This window comes from Cryptotermes secundus, unplaced genomic scaffold (assembly GCF_002891405.2).
Source record: "Cryptotermes secundus unplaced genomic scaffold, Csec_1.0 scaffold612, whole genome shotgun sequence".
Lineage (NCBI taxonomy): Eukaryota > Metazoa > Arthropoda > Insecta > Blattodea > Kalotermitidae > Cryptotermes > Cryptotermes secundus.
Genome location: NW_019729902.1, coordinates 1,412,823 through 1,433,028, shown reverse-complemented (window position 1 = coordinate 1,433,028; position 20,206 = coordinate 1,412,823). Strand labels below are relative to the sequence as shown.

The 20,206-nt window shown below is 42.7% G+C and overlaps 1 protein-coding gene across 1 annotated transcript in view; it reads right to left on the bottom strand.

Annotated features, from left to right (window-relative positions):
* Nucleotides 1-1,498: 1,498 nt before the first annotated feature.
* Nucleotides 1,499-20,206, bottom strand: part of LOC111865771 — a 36,608-nt gene continuing 17,900 nt past the window's right edge. The window contains exons 2-6 of the mRNA XM_023854040.2: nt 16,875-17,130; nt 14,891-15,089; nt 5,579-5,725; nt 2,874-3,020; nt 1,499-2,108 (exon numbers count right to left, since the gene is read on the bottom strand). Coding sequence (XP_023709808.1) covers nt 1,991-2,108; nt 2,874-3,020; nt 5,579-5,725; nt 14,891-15,089; nt 16,875-17,118 — 855 coding nt within the window. The 5' untranslated portion in view covers nt 17,119-17,130 and the 3' untranslated portion in view covers nt 1,499-1,990. The remainder of the gene's footprint in view (nt 2,109-2,873; nt 3,021-5,578; nt 5,726-14,890; nt 15,090-16,874; nt 17,131-20,206) is intronic.

Here is a 20,206-nt window from a genome sequence, read left to right as displayed (position 1 = left end):
TTTTCTTCTACCCTGAAGATTGAGGTGATACGTTCCTCCAAAACATCGGTTAACACCACATATACATGGTGCCAAATCCCAGAAGACTGCTTTCTTCATAGTCACCGCCATGAAAGCCTCAAATCTTACATTCACTGGATGGCTTCAGCGGTTGTGTTGTCATTCTTGCACTAGACTTTGACATTCCAGTCTCTTGAGCTAGATGTTTCAGTGATTTTCTAGGTGTATGTTCAAGTCTGGCCTCTATGTCATCTAATTTCTCCTTGGTAAGCACTCAATGCTTACGTTTTTCTTTCTTGTCCATTAAGAGTCCTGTTGTTCTAAGTATATTCACCAAATTATGAATTGTTTGAATGCTGGGAACTCTTTCATCACGAAATTTATGTCAAAATTTTCCCCGACACTTTCTAGCAGATCCGTATTTCACATGGGTGACATACAGAAATACATGTTCCTCTAAAGTATACCACACCATTACATACCACACTTCCTTCCAGCTGCACTATAGCCCTATGGTCAACTTAGCCTCTAACAGAAATGAGTACCAGGAATCTTCCTGGGGAGTAAAGTACGGCCATGGCATAAGGCTGACAACTTTACCGCCATCTTTGAGCCAGTTGTCTAGACAATGTGGGACCCTCAACGTCTCACAACCCTATGGGCCTTCACGGCCTGGTACAGGGATAATTTTACTTTTTTTTTTTTTACGTACGATAATATACCAACTGAAACAGTGACACAGTCAGTTTTACTGCTGTCATATGAATTAAGCACAGAAATGGAAGTGAGTCATACCAGCACGGGAACATCGGCCACTGAGGGTTTCAGACCTCCCCCCTCTTTGTTAAACACACAGCACCTCTCTATTTCTGAAAGCCCAGGGCTTTTCTAGAAATATAATGTGTGTAAAACCGTGACTGCAAGTGAAGATGGGGACATTTTTGAGCCCAGTGGAGTCATTGGTCACTTTCTATGCATGAAGAGAAACTAGAAGTCATAAGTGCAGTGATGGTACAGTGAAGTAGTAGTGAACAAAAACAAGCCATAAAGATCTGAAATGGTAACTGAGAGTGAGATAATAACTGTTCTGTTATAAGATAATGGTACATTGTTTTGGTCTGCATTTAAGACAGGTTATTGGAAGTTGAAATAATGGCTGTGGCATTCTTTACGATAATGATTGTGCTCATGTGCTTCCTGCACCACCAATGTTTTCTGCATGTTCACACTTTAAAAACTGTGGCAACATAAAACCAGATACTGTGGATGAGAAACCTAGACATAAATGGAAGAGCACAGATACATGGAATCTGTGGTTAGCAAGATATTGCAGTATATTTTTAACTTCTACATTTCCATTGATACGTAGTTCAGTAGTAGGCTATAGGCATTTTTAAAATGTATCTAAGAGCCACAGTTCTGAAAATACAAATGTTCTCTCAGTAAACAGAGGACCAACAGGCATTTTATGAAATAAGTATACTAATGCCTTCATAGATTGCTGTGTATGTTCCAGTTTTAATGATATATTGTGTGGTCCAATTTTGTTGGTGACATTCCTCTGTGTATCCAGTTCAGATCAGTTTCTTCCTATTAACCAATTGCTACATTGAAGTGTGAGATATAATGTTGCTATGAACATGTGGCAAGGTCCTGTACAAACAAGTTTGCAAACCAGAATATCTGGGCCGAACAAACTCTAATGTTGGAAACCCGTATCCTCACAAATAGGATTCTGTACTAAAAATGACATGTTACAGAGCAGCGCAGTATCTGTGAAATAAAAATTATACTACAGATGTCTTCTTTGTCTCCGATCTCACATACAGATGTTCCTCATCACTGCTTCAGAGAAGACTCCCCTTGATGTCACTATCCCATCCCTTTGTGCAGGCCACAATTTGTGTTTGCATTTACCTGTCAGCCATAACCCAAATTTCAGCATTGTCACATAATGCACACGTACACAGACACATGAAATTGAGCACTTTTACATTGCTTTGGCAGTTATGTCAGATGAGTCTATCGTTACTTTTGATGTCCTTGATTTTCCTTGTTCAACTTTTTGTAAGAATTCATCTTCTTCCTCATGATCAGCAGCTTCTTTCCTGAAACAGCAATTATACCTTGTCATAGGTGTAGCACTGTGTAAAGAACATAAAAATATTACTAGTTTTCTGGAAGTACTACTATATCCTCCTTAACAGCCATTCTGCCCTTGGTTCCTCCAATATATTGGCAGTACATTAAACTGTCCATTATGTACAGGAAATGAGATAATCTGGTTACATGAATCTGCTAGTTGCACACACAGTCACCCAATTTTCATGAAGTTTTGCTCTTTTGTGGCTTTTTTCTTATTTCCTGTTTCAAAACCAAAGCTTTTGTTTTTCAATTTAGTTCTTGGCGGGAATTTCTTAGGTCACATTTTGGATTGATGAGTGAAAATTTTAAGATATGCTGTATTGTGATCACAGATTGAACTGGCCTTCACTGTAATCATGGGTCACTGTGACTCTAATGGCATGTGTATGATGGAGAATGACCAGGTAGCACTGCTAGTGTCAGGTGGAAGATGAACGTATGTCCATTGCAACTTTGTTTTTGAAGTAACTTAATAAAGATGATAAATTTTTGCCAATTGCATGTGACTTCTGGATGTGCAGGAGCTGACTGTTTCTTCATTCCCTGTTTCAGTGCTGTATCCAATAAAGCAGTGATCACAGTGAAAACCTAAATACAAAGCCTCTAACCTTTCATGTGTTCTCATTTCTGATATTCAGTAATATGCCAAGACAGACAATTATGCACATATTTATTTACTGTTCATTAATAAATGAAATTTTTACATGAAGCTGAATCTGTCTACTTACGAGTATTTATTCTCTTGTGAGGACAAGAAGAGTGATTTGGGACAAGCTTTGTAGTAGCGCCAGCACTCGCCATGGCCGTTTTCCTGTCCTGCTCGCTCTGCACTAACATACTCCTCTAGCATGTCAGCAAAAGGAGATTTGCTTGCCCTAATAACAATTATTACACATTGGCGAAGAGTTATAATTGTCATAAATGGCCAGATCATTGAAAATGTTTTGGGCCTTTTAAATACCTAACAATTTAAATGAATAAATATGCAAAAATATAATACCAATAATAAAAACATATTTTCAAAACTGAAGAGAGGTATTGTACAAATGTACACAATATTGTATCTATGTTTTCTAAGTGCAACATGGGTTGTTAGATAGCAGGCATGATATAGTTTGATCACTACTGGAGGTAACATTTAAGGGACAGATTACAAAAGTAAGGCATAAGAAGTAAATTGCAAACAAATGAAATTGACAAACTTGTCAGATAAATAGCTGTAGACATATAAGCAGAATGAATGTAAGGAAACAAACATGCTCCCAAAAGACAAGATGGTATAGAAATATAGGAATAGGTGGAGAAACCAATTTAACTTAACTCCAAGATAGGTTTTGGAGGAGGGAGATGTTGCTGCATTAATGCATTACTGAGTTAACGAATTAAAGAAGAGTGAAAGAATGTATGTGAGAGGGTTGTCAGGGCCAGCTGACAGGAAGCAACAAGGATGTACATTTTATTCGAAGAATGTTAATATTTTGAATACACGTTGCAGATCAGAGAAGCGATGACACCTCTGGAGGACCTAGGCATAGGTGGGAGGACAATATTAAAATGAAGCTTAAAGAAATCAGATTAGGGGGTATGGACTGGGTTCATCTGCTGAGGATAGAGACCAGTGGTAGGCTCTTGTGAACACGCTAATGAACTACAGAAGACTAGCTGAGCAACTGTTAGCTACTTAAGGGTGACTGTGCTCCATGGATTAAGGTATGGTGTTAGGTGGCCTCCAGTGACATAATGTGCATACCATATTTTATGGAAATCATTTAACTGGTTATAAAATTGAAAAGGGGAGAAACAGCATGGTGATCTCATAAGCAGACTTTCCTTGAGGAAAGGAAATAGAAGCATACTAAGAATGTCAGACTAGGGGTTTTGATGGAACATGTATAGATTTTGGTACACTTTACAATATAAATTAAGGCCTTACATTTATGCCTTTGTTCAAGATGTGTCATTTTGAGAAAATTTAAAACTGACTTTATTGTACAATATTGTAACTGAAAATCTGTTTTTCTGTTTAGTAATAACTGTCTTGCTTATAGAATATCTGATGTACTTCAAGTATCACAACTGATATAAATCTAGAAAATTGAAAGAAATAGTTTTTTAATTAACAAAACTATATGGGGCTGGTACAGTAACATTGTGTGCCTGAAAATAACCATGTTAAAACGAAAACAAATGAGAACAGAAAATACAAGGTAGAAGATTATGATATTTTAACTTCAGCCATTGTCTGTAACATAAAAGTTTAACATTTATTTTGTAAGTACTGTAACATATGGTACCGTTGTTAAGCAACGATCATAAGAAGGAACATATTGTATCGGCTTCTTAAACCCATTCCTGCAGAAATGATATCCAGACTATTGCTAGGCATCCACCAATAACAACAACAGAGGTACTGTTTGAGGTAGGCTGTGCCATAGCTCAAGTGGTTAGTCGCTGGCTTCCCACCGCGGCGGCCCGGGTTCGATCCCGTGTCTGGTTAAGTGGGATTTGTGGTGGACAAAGTGGCACTAGGGCAGGTTTTCTCCGAGTACTTCGGTTTCCCCTGCCAATCTTTATTCCACCAATTGCTCCACACTCACCCTCACCTATCTGGGGCTGGTACAATGGGCCAGAAGTGGCCACAGCACAAGGGACTTAGTCCCACCCCACTAGCAATAAAAAAATACTTTTTGAGGTGGTGTTTTCTGTTGGGTTCTCCCGAGGCTATAAAGTGAGGGCCCCATGCTGGCTGAGGATAGTTCAGTTGAGTGAAGTGAAGTAGATGGTTGGTGAGAGAGAGTTCAGTTGAGGGTTGACAGTTCAGTTGAGCTCTGCAAGGGAGGTTAAGAAGAGATGGTGATCCAGTTCAGTTGAGAAGAGTTCAGTTGTGGGATATTCGCTGGACAGTAATGACATGAGCGCGGGAAGGCGAAGGATCACCATTGTTGGAAGTCATTGCTAGGGAACGGCTGTTGAAGATGCAGCAGGCCGGTTATGGTAATTTGTGAATTGATGAGATTAGCGGTGGCGCTGTAATTGCTTGTATTTCCGAGTCTTGTGTATAAGCGGTCATTAAATATATTCACCAATCCAAACCCTGTCTATAGTTATGCATCCCTAAATCGTGCCAGTATGTTAAATATGATTTGTTACTTTGTGGAAGAATGTAAATCATTTCCTTGGGGAAAATATTTGGGTCCAAGAGGGATAAAGAAAGTGAACAGTTTAGGATATGATATAAGAGGAGCTACATGATTTACATAGATCACCTAGGATTGTTGGGGTACTGAAATCAATACGATTACTTTGGAGAAACCTGTTTTAAAACTGAAGAGAAAATTTGAAAAGAGGAGGTAACATCTAGTAAATAGGACAGGAGGTGGATGTGATTACCTAAGATAATGTATGTGTATATTGGGATAACAACTGAACTTACGTGAAAAAGAGTTTTACAATCTCTCCAAGTAGACCAAAGTGATGCAAGGATTGGCCATGCACTTCACAAATGGCTCTCAGGAGACAAGCCTTGCCATCCATACCGAAATTGGCAAGCAGATCTTCCACCACAATGTACAGAAGTGCCCTGTGAAAACAAAAAATGCAGGATATACATGCTATCATGTAGAAATGTTTTGATGTAATTTTTAGAGGGTCCCTTGTGAAGTTATGTAACTTCAAATTATTCCACTGCAAATACTATACTATAACCAGATTGGCAACTTAAAATAGAATAATTTGAATTTTTACCATGATAAACGTAGGCTAGATTACAGTTAATTCACTTCATACCTTGTACAAAAAATTTCAGTTTTTCCTATCCTAAATTGTATAGAGTCTCATGGCATACCAAATGCCATAGACTACTTTTAAAGTTGTATTGGTGAGTGATTTCACATTTGTTATATGTGTTTTAATTTATATAAGTTTCTGAATTTGCATTACAATTCATAAAAATAATTAACGTTTTATAAATAGCTAATAAATGTCACAAGCGAAAATATGACAAGATTAAACATGTCCATTCTGAAAAATGCAAGAAATGAAATCAATACAGAAACAGGATAAAGGCAGTAGTGCTCTAACAACGAAACAACACAAGTCAATGATACAACAAAATAGGTCTGAACAGTACGTCATAGCTGTTACTGCATCGTGAACTGTTATGTGTAAAATTTGCATTTGAGTTCGTAATTCTAAGGGTTACATGTCAGCACACCAGCTGGAAGAATGCTGACTCATATGTATAACTATAATTAATTTAGATTTCTGTTTGAATAAATCAACAATTGCTTTATTAATCAACGTCCCCAGAACTGTTATAAAGAATTCGTGGGAACACATGACACATTCTTTCTCATATGCGTTTGACCTTGACTACTTTATCTTGAAAACGAAATCGATTTTTGTTTGGTAGACGATTATTGGTTGCTGAGTGTACAAGTTAGGACACGTACTTATTGCGTAACAGTTGTTTAGCTATTTCATATAAACCTGAGAATCTCAGCCTTGCAGTATCCTGCATCATAAATATGACACCAGAAAAAATCCATCCAATCTTTCGTGCCGTATTCGCGCACTAGGGGTTCAGGTCGACATTTCACATTTTGGCCTCTAATTTACGCATCGTTAATTTCCTGAAGATACTGTCAATGCGATTTTCTCAATAAATATTGAAATTTGAAATCGTTAGAGCCTTTTCGAGGCCCATCAGAGGGGCCCCTACTTTGGAGCTAGAATGTTCATATTCACTGGGAACGGACATATGATTGATAAACAAACATCCAATGTGATTAAAATCCATCCAACCACACAGGCATAGCGAGGAATAGATGTACATTTACTCACATATGCAAACATTTCAAAAAGTTTTTTCTATTATTCATGTGTGATGAAAACTCGCAAATCCGTCAAAATCTCGAAATGAATTTTTCTGTGATCAAATACCTTCCAAAGTAACATTCGAATTTGTCATAATTAGTGGTGCTCATAAAAAAAACAAATATGTACACCAATACTTATTACACATTTTAGTATTTTCAAGATGAGAGCGATCGTTTAGATCTTCAATAACAGAGACGAAAGGTGTATTCTTAAATATAGTACACAATTTCCAGTGACATTCATTGCAGTTTATTGAGCTTAAATATGGCCATAATCAAAGTGGGCTTTATTATGGGTCACTATGGTTAAAAAAAATATTTATGTCACAGACAAACGGAAAGATTGCCTCCACATAAAGTGTTCTTTGGAAGACAATTCTGCAGCACTTAAATCCAGGCCAGTCTTTAAATCTTTTTGTTCTCAACTATGAAAATTCAAGCAAGGAAAAGGAAAAAATAAAAATGTATTGCTTCTACCATATTGTTTGTAGCAGAACTAAGGTACATTTCTGAAGAAAAGTACAAGTAGTAATATAAATATTCATATAAATTCATTTGTATGACGTTGCATTCCCCATCCTTTTAATATTTGAGTAAGAAAGTATATGAAAACATTTAATCAGGAAGTGGCCAGCGAGGTTTTCCTTATTTTTTTCATTAGTTCTTATTTTCAATCAAAAACGAGTCATCGAGGCTACTGTTTAATCCATTTTTCCCCGTTTTCTGGGTGTCAAAATTCATCACAGAATCATGTTGAGACATTGCTGTATATATAAGATTTAAGGTTTTCACGGCGGTGACTATGAAGAAAGCAGTTTTTTGGGATGTGGCACCGTGTAGATGTGGTGTTAACCGACGTTTCGGAGGAACGTATCGCCTCCATCTTCAGGGTAGAAGGAAAACTGAAACTGAGGGCCACCTCCCCTTCAGAGAACCGTCGGGTCTCCTGTAAATATTTACAGGAGATCCGACCGTTCTCTGGGCCATAGAGTGTACCGCAAATCCACCCATACAAACCTCTACCTTAACGCTGCGTCCCACCACCACCTTTCCAACAAGCAAGCTGCACTTTCCACATTGGTGCACAGGGCTAGAGCTCTTTGTGATCAAGAAGCCTACATGAGGAGTTGGTGCTCCTGGAGGATGTATTCAGGAAGAAAGGATACAACAACCGGAAGATCCACAGAGTTCTCAACCGTTGGCCCAACATCAGCCGGCCTGAAGATAAACCGGGCTCAGTCGCCTTCCTTCCCTATGTCGGGACTATATTCAACTGTATCAGCAGAGTGCTGTCCCGGCACAACATCAAATCAGTGGGTCTCCCTCCAAACAAATTATCCAGTTTCCTCCGGCCGGTCAAAGATAGCCTGGGACTAAGGACACCGGGTGTATACAGTATCCCATGCGAGTGCGGCAAGGTCTGTATTGGGCAGACGGGCCGCTCTGTGGACATGAGGTTGAAGGAGCATCAGCGGCACATCCGTCTCGAACATTCGGACAAGTCAGCTGTTGCTGAACACAGCATCGATCTGGGACACCGCATTCAGCTTCAGAATACCTCCATCCTCGCCACCAAGACCCGATATATGGATCGCATCATTAGGGAGGCCATTGAGATTGAACTCCATCACGACAATATGCACAGAGAGGTGGAGTTTTGTCTCAGCAAGTCATGAAAGCCCCTCATCTGTTCCCAAAATCGCCCCCCCCCCGGGACATGACGCCAGATCCACAAGGCCACACAGTCCATGACCAACCCACATAGCAATGCCCTCCCTTGCCTTTCTCCCTAGACACAATATCCTATACCTGCGCTAACCTTGCTCCTGTCCCAGACCCTTCCCCTCTCCATCTCCACTGATTTCCCATGTAGACTTGTTTCCCCCCCCCCCTTTCCTTCTCTGCTCTCATATAGCTGAGTTTATTTCCAACATTAGTCTGCTTCCACCTGTTCTCACTGTCTCTTCGTTAGCGGATTTTCTTATTTTTCCTTATACCCTGAAGATGGAGGCGATACGTTCCTCCGAAACGTCGGTTAACACCACATCTAAACGGTGGCACATTCCAGAAGAATGCTTTCTTCATTGCTATATATGTTTCAAATCGTGAACTACGTGTAAATAACCGTTTCATAACAAAATGTCACTTAATTGTATGAGAAATTTTAAAAATAAAAATAAGATTATTCTGCAAACACCACTTTTTATAATTGTCTTCCACATTAATCACAACGTCATAGAAACTCAGTCCCGAATACCGGGATCGAAATGGGGACCTTTAGATCTTCAGTCTAACGCTCGCCTAGCTGAGCTATTTCGGCCGGTGGCCGGGGAGTTTTATGCTCTTAAGAGACACTCTGTTCACCACGTGATAAATGACGTAACTGTGAGCATGCCTTGAATATAACAAACACCACACGAAGGATTCAAAGTAAAGTAAAAAGTAAAGCTATCCCTGTAACAGGCCGTGAAGGCCCATAGGGTTGTGAGATGTTGAGGGTCCCACATTATCTAGACAATCGACTCAAAGATGGCGGTAAGGTTGTCAGCCATACGCGTCGGCCGAGCTTTACTCCCCAGGAAAAGTATTTTAATTACTTCCTGGTACTCATTTCTGTTAGAGGCTGAGTCGACCCCAGGGCCATAGTGCGGCTGGAAGGATTAGGTCTGTGGGAACTGCCCACATTCAAGCAAGTGTGACAACGCAAGCTTCATTGCTTAGCAACGACGAGAAAACAGCGGTTGCTAGGCAAAGCCTAGAACAATACGGACAGTGACATGTTTTCTATATGTCCGACTCTAGGTTACATAAGAAGATACATTGAGTGACAGTTACAGTTCTAGATTTCTACAGTTCTACAATTCTAGTTCAGTGTTCAAGGTGTTCACTATTGTTATTATTATTCTTCAATTCTTCAAACTGAAGTTCGTCCGTGTATACCGTGCAACTGTAATAAATACTATAGGACAGTTCAACTAGTAGTTGTCTCTTCATATAATGGCATCCCACATTGGTGACCCCGACGTGATGGCCCTTGCTTCGCCTCTCAAGCACCGTCCTGCGGAACTCGAGGCCCCTAGTTCACATACCAGTGATTCTTCATCTACTCGAATTTCAGCTTCATTGACAGATTGATTGTTGCATTCCTCTTGGGCAGCATCTTGCCACTCCTTCAAAAATAGGTGTTCACGCGTGTCTTCGTCAGTTGTTATAATTCTGTCATAACCCGTCACACTGCGCAATTCTTTGTGGAGAGGTGATGCTGCATCTCGACCTAATTTAGTGTCCGCGCAGGCCTCACCTTCATCTGCCTCGTCTGTTTTACCTGACCAAGAAGCACCTGTTTGCACAAATTCGAACTGCACGTTCACAGGAACAGTTTCAATTATGTGCTTTACAACTTCGCCCATTTTCATGCTATCCTTCCACATACGTCTATGTCTCTTTTCTCCTAATTTCCGCAACAAAGCAGTGTCTTCATTCATCTCCTTTCCACGTGTGCAACATGATCTGCCCATATTCTTCTTGACTTCCTCAATCTAATTATACCGTTTTGGAATCAGTTCTTACACGGTTGGCACGTCTTCACTCCTAGGCTAAAATCCACACTTCCCAGATCTACTCCAATAATTAGTCACGCGCCACACTACTGGCTCACCCAGATCCATCCGCGCCACTTGCACTCGTCACAGATGCCTCCACGTCCGCCATTGGTGCCGTGCTACAGCAACGCTTCAAGAACGCCTGGCAGCCCCTGGCATTCTTCTCAAGGAAACTCAACACGGCCCAGCAAAAATACAGTGCGTATGACCGCGAGCTGCTGGCCATCTACGAGGCCGTAAAGCACTTTCGCCACATGCTGGAAGCGCGCCACTTCAGCATCTTCACAGACCACACACCTATCACCTACGCTTTCCAGCAGAAAAGGGACAAATGCTCACCAAGGCAATTCAACCACCTGGATTTCATAGCACAATTCACGACCGACATCCGACACATCTCGGGACAGGACAATGTTGTTGCCGACGCGCTCTCCCGTGTCGAGTCCGTCACTGCGCCACCATCCTACGACGCATTGGCCGCATCTCAGGACAGCGACGACGAGCTCCAATCACTTCGGCAAACACCGCTTTGCGGCTCGAAAAGCTACCGATCCCTGGTACCACGGTGTCCATCTACTGCGATACCTCTGCCGGGAAACCTCGGCCGTACATCCCAGCTCCTCTACGGTTCGAAGTGTTCCAGTCCGTCCATGATCTGTCGCACCCAGAGACCAAAGCAACAGCAAAACTGGTCGCACAGCGTTTCGTGTGGCCAGGCGTGCAGAAGGATTGCCGCACCTGGGCACGTGCTTGTCCTTCCTGCCAGCGCTCCAAAGTCACATAGTGACTCCACTGGGCGACTCTACACTGCCGGCAGCCAGATTTCTTCACGTCCACATAGACCTTGTTGGACCCCTTCCGACGTCAGGAGGCTACACATACTGCCTCACTGCAGTCGACAGTTTCACCCGTTGGCCAGAAGTCATCCCCATTCCGGACATCACAGCCGACACAGTGGCACGAGCCCTACTGACCGGCTGGATATCCCGCTTCGGTTGCCCACAGACCATCACCACCGACCAGGGACGTCAGTTTGAATCTCAACTCTTCCACTCCCTGGCCAAGCGCTGTGACATTCAACTCTCGCGAACAACTGCTCACCACCCAGCGGCTAACGGACTCGTGGAACGTTTCCACCGAACACTAAAGGCAGCCATCACGTGCCACGCAGACCATCATTGGACAGAAGCCCTACCCCTGGTTCTCCCCGGAATCCGCACGGCATTCAAAGAGGACCTGCAGGCATCAGTAGCTGAGCTCGTGTACGGCGAGCCGCTAAGTATACCAGGAGAGCTGCTAACTCCGACTGCCAACCCAGTGGATCCAGCGCACCTCATCACCCAACTTCGCCAATATATGGCCCGCCTCAGACCAATTCCAGCAACACGCCACATCTCCCCGGCTACATTCGTGCACAGCGACCTCGAGAAGTGCACGCACGTCTTCCTCCGGCAGGACACGACTCGTAGATCGTTGGAGCCCCCCTACAGCGGCCCCTACCAGGTCCTATCACGGAAGGAGAAGACAATGCAAATCCTCGTGCGCGGCAGGCTCGCCACCGTGTCAACCGTTAGGGTCAAACCTGCCTGCATGTTAAACGAGACAGGCCGTGGGACCACCACCAAGACCTTCAACCCTGCAGCCGACGAAACCCCAGCCGCGGTTCCGCATGCCGTACCACCACAGCCTGTACAACGAACTACACGCTCCGGACGTCATGTACATTTTCCTGATCGCTTCAGCAGCTGAGCAACCATCTCCGCGGGGGGGTGATGTGGGAACGGCCCACATTCAAGCAAGTGTGACAACGCGAGCTTCATTGCTTAGCAACGACGAGAAAACAGCGGTTGCTAGGCAAAACCTACAACAATACGGACAGTGACATGTTTTCTATATGTCCGACTCTAGGTTACATAAGAAGATACATTGAGTGACAGTTACAGTTCTAAATTTCTACAGTTCTACAATTGTACTTCAGTGTTCAAGGTGTTCACTATTGTTATTACTATTCTTCAATTCTTCAAGCTAAAGTTCGTCTGTGTATACCGTATAACTGTAATAAATACTATAGGACAGTTCAACTAGTGGTTGTCTCTTCATATAATGACGTCCCACAGGTCAATTGAAAAAAAAAACAATGACCTCATCGGGACTTGAACCCGCGACCTGAAGGATTCAAAGTGACAGCTTTATTTTTGTGCATGAAAAATTGGAGTGTAGTTTAAGGTACTTACAAATCTGCCATGCTACATTCCTTGACCTATTATGACGTTCAGTATGACGAAACAATTTGCGGTTCAGTGGAGGGGAGAGAAAGAAGCAGGAGACACACGGAGATACCAAAATGGCGTAACTCCTCTGACACAATAACATACCTTGCAAAACTTTAGTAGCACATTCTTTGAAAGATGTTTCTGCAGCAGTATTGTACGGTGGCCATTTTATTTTGGTGGTAATTGGTTACCACCAAAATAATATTTTGTGACGAGTATATATGAACTTCTTAATGTGAGATAAACTATAATCTTAGATTAATAAGTTAATTTATACTCTTCACAAAATAGTATTATAATGGGTAAGCAAATCAAGGAAGGTGGGATGCTTGGGGAATGTAGCATGCATGGGTAAGGCTGAGAAATGCATTCATTGACGCCGTTTAGTATGAGGTACTGACAGTGCCATGGGATAACATACAAAAAGGAGAGAATGCATTCAAGATTTCAGTAAGTAAATCACTTGGGAGACCTACTCATAGATGGGGAGATATTATCATGGATCTAAAAAATAGAGGGCATGAGGATGTGGACTGGATTTATCTGGCTCAAGATAGGATCCAGTAGTATTCGGTTATGAACTTTGGCAGACAAGGCCTACCATCTTCTAGATCCACCAGCTTTCACTGGCTGTAGCAGGACTTCGTGGGTTAGATGTGGAATCTGTGAACTCCAGTATCGATTATTTTGCGTATTTATGTATCCCTGCAGGTGAAACCACGCTTAATCAGAAAAGAATGTCAGTTGTGGATCGATCCCTCCTTCGACGACAGACTGTAGAAACCAGCTGCAAAACTGAACCCTGCCAGTTGGATCGCGCGGCTGCAAGACGTGGATTGCTGTTGCTTTATAGGGTCAGAGCTTCAGCAGTTGTTTTGCTCTTCTTCCACTAGACTTTGAAACTCCAGTCTCTTGAGCTAGATGTTTCTGTGTGTGTTCAAGTCTGGCCCCTGTGTCATCTAACTTCTCCTCAGTAAGCAGTCGTGGCCTATTTTTTTTTTGTATTAATAGTCCCGTTGTTTTCAGTTTATTCAGAAAATTGTTAATTGTTTGTCTGCTTGGAACTGTCTCATCAAGAGATTTACGTCGAAATTTTCGCCGACACTTTCTAGCATATCCGTATTTCACATAGGTGTTATATAGAAATACACGTCGCTCCAAAGCAGCGATTTTCAGTCTCTGTACCTCGGCACCCTGGTGTGACGCCAAGGGTCTGCAGGTTTGCCGCCGGAGCTTGGGGGAAGTTCGGAAATAATAGAAAAAAAATATCGAGGAATAAAAAAATCGTATAAATACATGATCAACGTTTTAAAAGTATGATTAGAAATTTTTCCCCCTTGGCACTACAGCCCCAGTAGGCCTAGGCCTACCTCCATGAACTTCTCCGTTCACTTCGGTTTTTCACGATCTTACAAATTCGGTAGGACCCCTTGGGCGGGTGATCAGCTCGTCGCAAGGCCTCTACCTGTATACAAGATTAGAATTTTAGCTACTGGAATTTTAAACACAACCTCATTACTCGTTTTCAATGATAAAATCTCCCCTTAAAAACTGATGATGTGCCTTAACAATTGCAACGCCTTTTTCGGTGTACCATGTGTTGAAAAAGTCTGCTCTAAAGTATACCGCACCATGACGTACCGCACTGCTCGTTAACTGAAACTGAGAACAAATGCCTTAGGGAGCTGATAGCTGCTGCCTACTGCTACAAATTCCCACGCATAAGCCGCACTACTCGCCGTGAAACATAATGCCGTCAAAAGGTGCGCAAGTTAATTACATCCCTTCATTCCAAAAGTTATCGGCCATCAGGCATGCTGATTCACCGGCAAAATTCGTATGCGCCTCGCAGCCGGCGACGCACCGGCAATCTGAACTGAAGTCGGCTTAAAGTGAATTTCAGCTTTTACAAAATCGACCGTGGATCCGCTTTCCAAGGTATTTCAACAATTTTCCTGGCAGTAAACTCAAAGATGTAAGTACTAGGTAGTACCTCTCCCCTCCGTGGAAATTTGCGTGTGGTGGCTGTCGGGGTGGAGGTGTCTCTCTGGAGTGTCTCCTGCGCTCCAGGACCTGACCGATGTAGTCGGCCAGCAGCATTCCTGACATCCTGCCCATACTGCGCGCCAGAACTGGTGGCAGCACGCCGTACGGATTCTCATTGTCTGTCAAACCCAGCTTGTCGAAGTCGACTGTAACAAGACATACGGATGAAATGAGGCGCGCAGTCTTCTACACACAACAAGCAGATCGTGCCAATTCGTTCGGATGTTTCGTCTCCGATTGTGGCTTTAATTTAATTCCGAGTGTCTACATTAAAAATTGCCGGTCGAATTTAGCTCTGATATTTATCGGTTTAATACAGTATCTACTTTACTATATCGATTTTTATTGAAGAATCCAATTTTTCATAAAATATATTTCTCTTTAAGTCATTCAATTTTAATTTCAAATGTCTTTGTATTTGAGACAGATATATTTTAATCATAAAATAAGTAAAGTAAAGATATTCCTGTAAGAGGCCGTGGTGTCCCATGGGGTTTGAGATGTTGAGGTTCCCACATTTTCTAGACATTCGGCTCACAGATGGCGGAAAGTTTGTCAGCCCTACGCTCCGGCCGCCTTTTACCCCCAAGCATATTCCAAGAATATTCCTGGTACTCACTTCTGTTAGAGGCTGTGTCGACTCCAGGGTCATAGTGCGGCTGGAAGGATTAGGTCAATTGAAAAAATCCAATGACCTCATCGGGACTTGAACCCGCGACTTTCCGGCTTGTAGCATAGTGCCTCAACCAACTACGCTATAATGGAAAAATCACTACCCCGCAACAACAGAGCTTCTACACTGGCAATTCTAAGTTCTTACTTCTGCTACTAGAGTGCAGCAATGAGGCCAATGAAGATAAAAACATTTTTAGCAATAACATATAATTTAATAATTACTGAGGTGTTTAATAAAATACGAGTGGAAGATAATGTATTCACATCTGAGTATAATTTACTTTTCAGTAGATTCGTTAGTAATATATTGTATCTGTATTTTGTTTGACTTCAGTGATTATTAGATCATACTTCTAAAAGCAAGGTGAAGTTGTCCCTGTGCTTAACTAATTAAGCAGTACGACATGAATTCATATGTGGGAATGGATGTATTCATCCACGTACTGTTGACCTCGGCAGTAAATGGATGTGAGTGGTCAGCTTCACTCCCCGGCCGCTTTAACCCCAGGAAATAACCCTGGTACCCACTGGTTAGGAGGCTGAGTGAGCCCTAGTACAGGTCTGAACGACGTGGAGAGGGGAAAAATCTTGCCTCTACCGGGACTCGAACTGCAAACTCTCGGCCGTCCAGCCCGTATCCAGTCGCTATTCCGACTGCGCTATCCCGGCTCTATGTCTTAGTTCTGTCAGTAGAATTCAACGTTAAAAGAAATAAAACGGAAGAAACGAAGGAATTTTTATTAGTGTGTGTAATAAATAGGTGCACATTTCCAAAGAACACGTTTAAAAGTAGGCTACCTGTAGGGGCATTCCGACAAAGGCCAGTGGTTATAGCCTGTGACAGTGACGTAGTTTCTGGCTAATGAACAATGATGAGGTGGAGTAGAAACACTCTGCAGAATGAATAGTTTTGTTTCTTGCCAAGTAACCATTGGCCTATGGCCGCGCCATAGCTCAAGCGGTTAGTTGCTGGCTTCCCACCGCGACGGCCCGGGTTCGATCCCGGGTCTGGTTAAGTGGGATTTGTGGTGGCAGGTTTTCTCCGTGTACTTCGGTTTCCCCTACCAATCTTCATTACACCAATTGCTCCACAATCGCCCTCACCTATCATCTGTGGCTGTTTCAGTTGGCCAGAAGTGGCCGGAGTACAATGGACAGAGTCCTACTCCACTAGGAATTAAAAAGAAAAACCATTGGCCTTGGTTAGGGTATGCCAACAGTTCATTCTTCCTCCAGCATCCTAAACGGTCACGTACTTGTAAATGGCAAGCTGATGGACATGTTTGACAAGAAGCCATCAGGTGGGTAGCGAACGAAAGGTAGTGACAGGGACGGTGTGATGACGAGGGCGGTGCCTGGTGGCAGGGCCAAGCGACCATCATTCGTGATCCACAGTATTCGCTTCTGTCTGGAGTGCGGCTCATCATCCGATCCGTTTGCAGGAACCAGAGCTGCAGCCAGCAGGGCCAGTAGCCATGCCGCGTGTGCCCGGAATTCCATGGCTCCAGTTTCCTGAAACAGGAAATGTTAATACTGTGCTGGAAGAACAGAATGGTTTGAGGAAAGGCCGCTGTTGTGTACTTACACCGAGAACACAGATCTTCCATACAGTTGCAATAATTGTGCAGATGAGTAGTGTCCAATCGAAAACAGTAAAACGTTATATCGAGCACTGTTTTAGCCTTAACCTTCTGTGCGTTTATTCGGGAGATGTTTCGTTCACGTCTCGGCTAGTATGGCGAATATCCCGACGGGAGAGTTTTTGTCCCTTTCTCAATATTTCCAGGAAAATATACCTTAGCCGTTTCCTTCAAAATCCTTTTGTAAGTCATTATCCATCAGACATCCTACCATATAGATCGAGATTCTGACAGCGTTGTGAAACAAACCACTAAATAATTACATGCTGGTATGAAAGTATGTTATTAAACTCAAATAATATTTAATTTAATCCGGCAATTGAGCTGTCAGCCCCACTGTGACAATGTTTCTACTTGAAATTTAATAATTTCATCCTGCAGACTGAACAAAGATAGTACAAAGTAGGGCCGCGCCATAGCTCAAGCGGTTAGTCGCTGGCTTCCCACCGCAGCGGCCCGGGTTCGATCCCGGGGTCTGGTCAAGTGGGATTTGTGGTGGACAAACTGTTGCTGGGGCAGGTTTTCTCCGAGTGCTTCGGTTTCCCCTGCCAATCTTCATCACCACTTGCTCCACAATCACCCTAACCTATCATCTGGGGCTGGTACAACAGGCCAGAAGTGGTCGCAGTACAAGGGACTTAGTCCCGCCCCACTAGCAATAAAAAAAATAGTACAAAGTACATCCGACGTGTAGAAGATCACAAGAACGACACGTATTGAGTCGGCGACTCAAAACGTTGTCAAGGAACAAAGTTACTTACAGTAACTTTCCCTCAATTTGGGTGTAATTATAATATTATGTTTCTGGACATTATCCATCGTGTACACGGTCTAGTAATGTATCATCGTCGCAATTTTTATATAGTGTTTACTGACTATAATTCTTGGGCAAAGTCATCGTCTGAAAAAACTTTTTCGTCACAGATATTTTAATTATCTTCAGGTAAGCTACTCTCATGTACAGATACTGGGTCCATGATGACATTATGCAGATGTTCGCCCCTGAAATCTTCTTCTTGAAGTATTTTTGTCTGCTTGATACACGACTGCCGAACAATTTTTGTGAAGTTTCGAGAAGACCATTCATTAAAATTTCAACATCTGAAAGCCTGAATGTAGTTTTTTATCAGCCACCTCACGTTTTACTTCAGCCCACACGAATTTTATGATGTTGGCAGTGATATGGTGACAGCGTCACTGCAGTATGACAATAGGCGTGGGATTAGTATCAAGTTCATACTGCACAGTTATGGGCTTTTCAATGGCAGGAAGCCCAGTAGTTCAGCTTGAATCTCGTTTAGGTCACGTGGAATGTTCTCTCCTGAGTACCACATAATGTCTTGGCCTTCCTAGTGTTCGAATCAGGTCCCTCGCCTATAGTTATTGAATGATCACTGGCATTATTCATTATCGTCACAGCTCTCTTATGTTTTTTCCCTTGGCACTACAGCCCCAGTGGGCCTAGGCCTACCTCCATGAACTTCTCCGTTCACTTCGGTTTTTCTAGATCTTACACATTCAGTAGGACTCCTTGGGCGGGTGATCAGCTCGTCTCAAGGCCTCTAACTGTACACAAACACAGAAAAACGCACACACACAAACTAAACATCCATGCACTGAGTGGGATTCGAACCCACGATCCCGGTTTCCAAGCGAGCGAAGACAGTACATGCATTAGAACGCTCGGCTACCGTGACCCGCCCTCTTAATGTTTAGTTCGTCTAATTCTTTTTAGAAGTGAAGTAACTGTTCTTAAAGTATTGATGTACATATTATTGTGGTAATAAGGATTTTAGTAATCTTCGGGGCCGTGAAACTAATTTGGATTCTTCGAGAAAGCCTGTTTCGCACGACCCCGATATGACAAGAAGTTACTCTTCAACTTTTCCTTTCTGGCACTTTCAGACTGCCCCTTTCATTAGAACCTTGCCATGTTTTGCTTCGAGAAAGATACTGGTTAAACCATGTTTCATCGATATAAAACACAATGGGCTCTGATGCTCCTGTTTCTCGATGTCTAATGTTGTGCATTTTTGCGCAGAAAAGTGAATCTGGTGGCTACAGTACACGTCCATTCCATGTAACATTTTTTTACCATAAATCAATGACTTAAATATAAATCCTGTTGGTTTTAATATTTCCCACAGATTACTTAATTTTTTCCTCGCGCTCCCACTTTGGAGCACAGCGTTGAGTTTTCAGTTTCATTATCATTTTTACTTATGGTAGGACTCCTTGGAAGACCTCTACCTAAACACAGGACAACACAAGTACATACACATACCAAAGATCCATGCCATAAGTGGGATTCGATCCCACGATCCCGGCTTCCGAGCGAGCGAAGACAGTGCATGCCTTAGACCGCTCGGCTACCGTGACCGGCACAGACTCTTCATAGGTTCCTGAATTTATAATTCCGCCTTAAGTTTCCTTTTTAGTGTTGAATATCCTCGTTCACCTTTATTTCACTGTGGTTTGTGGACCGATGTTTTTTTTTTCCCCCCTTGGTACTACAGCCCCAGTGGTCCTAGGCCTACCTCCACGAACTTCTCCGTTCACTTCGGTTTTTCTAGATCTTACACATTCGGTAGAACTCCTTGGGCGGGTGATCAGCTCGTCGCAAGGCCTCTACCTATACACAAACACAGAAAAACGCACACACACAAACTAAACATCCATGCCCTGAGTGGGATTCGAACCCACGATCCCGGTTTCCAAGCGAGCGAAGATAGTACATGCCTTAGACCGTGCGGCTACCGTGACCGGCACAATGTTTTTCACCCAATTAAATTTTTGTCAAAAGAATCAAGTCAGATTATTTCCTTAAGCCTCATTACACTTTTCCATGGCGACTCAAACGATGTAGAGGCCCATTTTTTTACACAACGGCGACCTTCTTGCAATAACCTGAGGAAGGTTCACTTTCCAATATTACGATGCAGCAACTA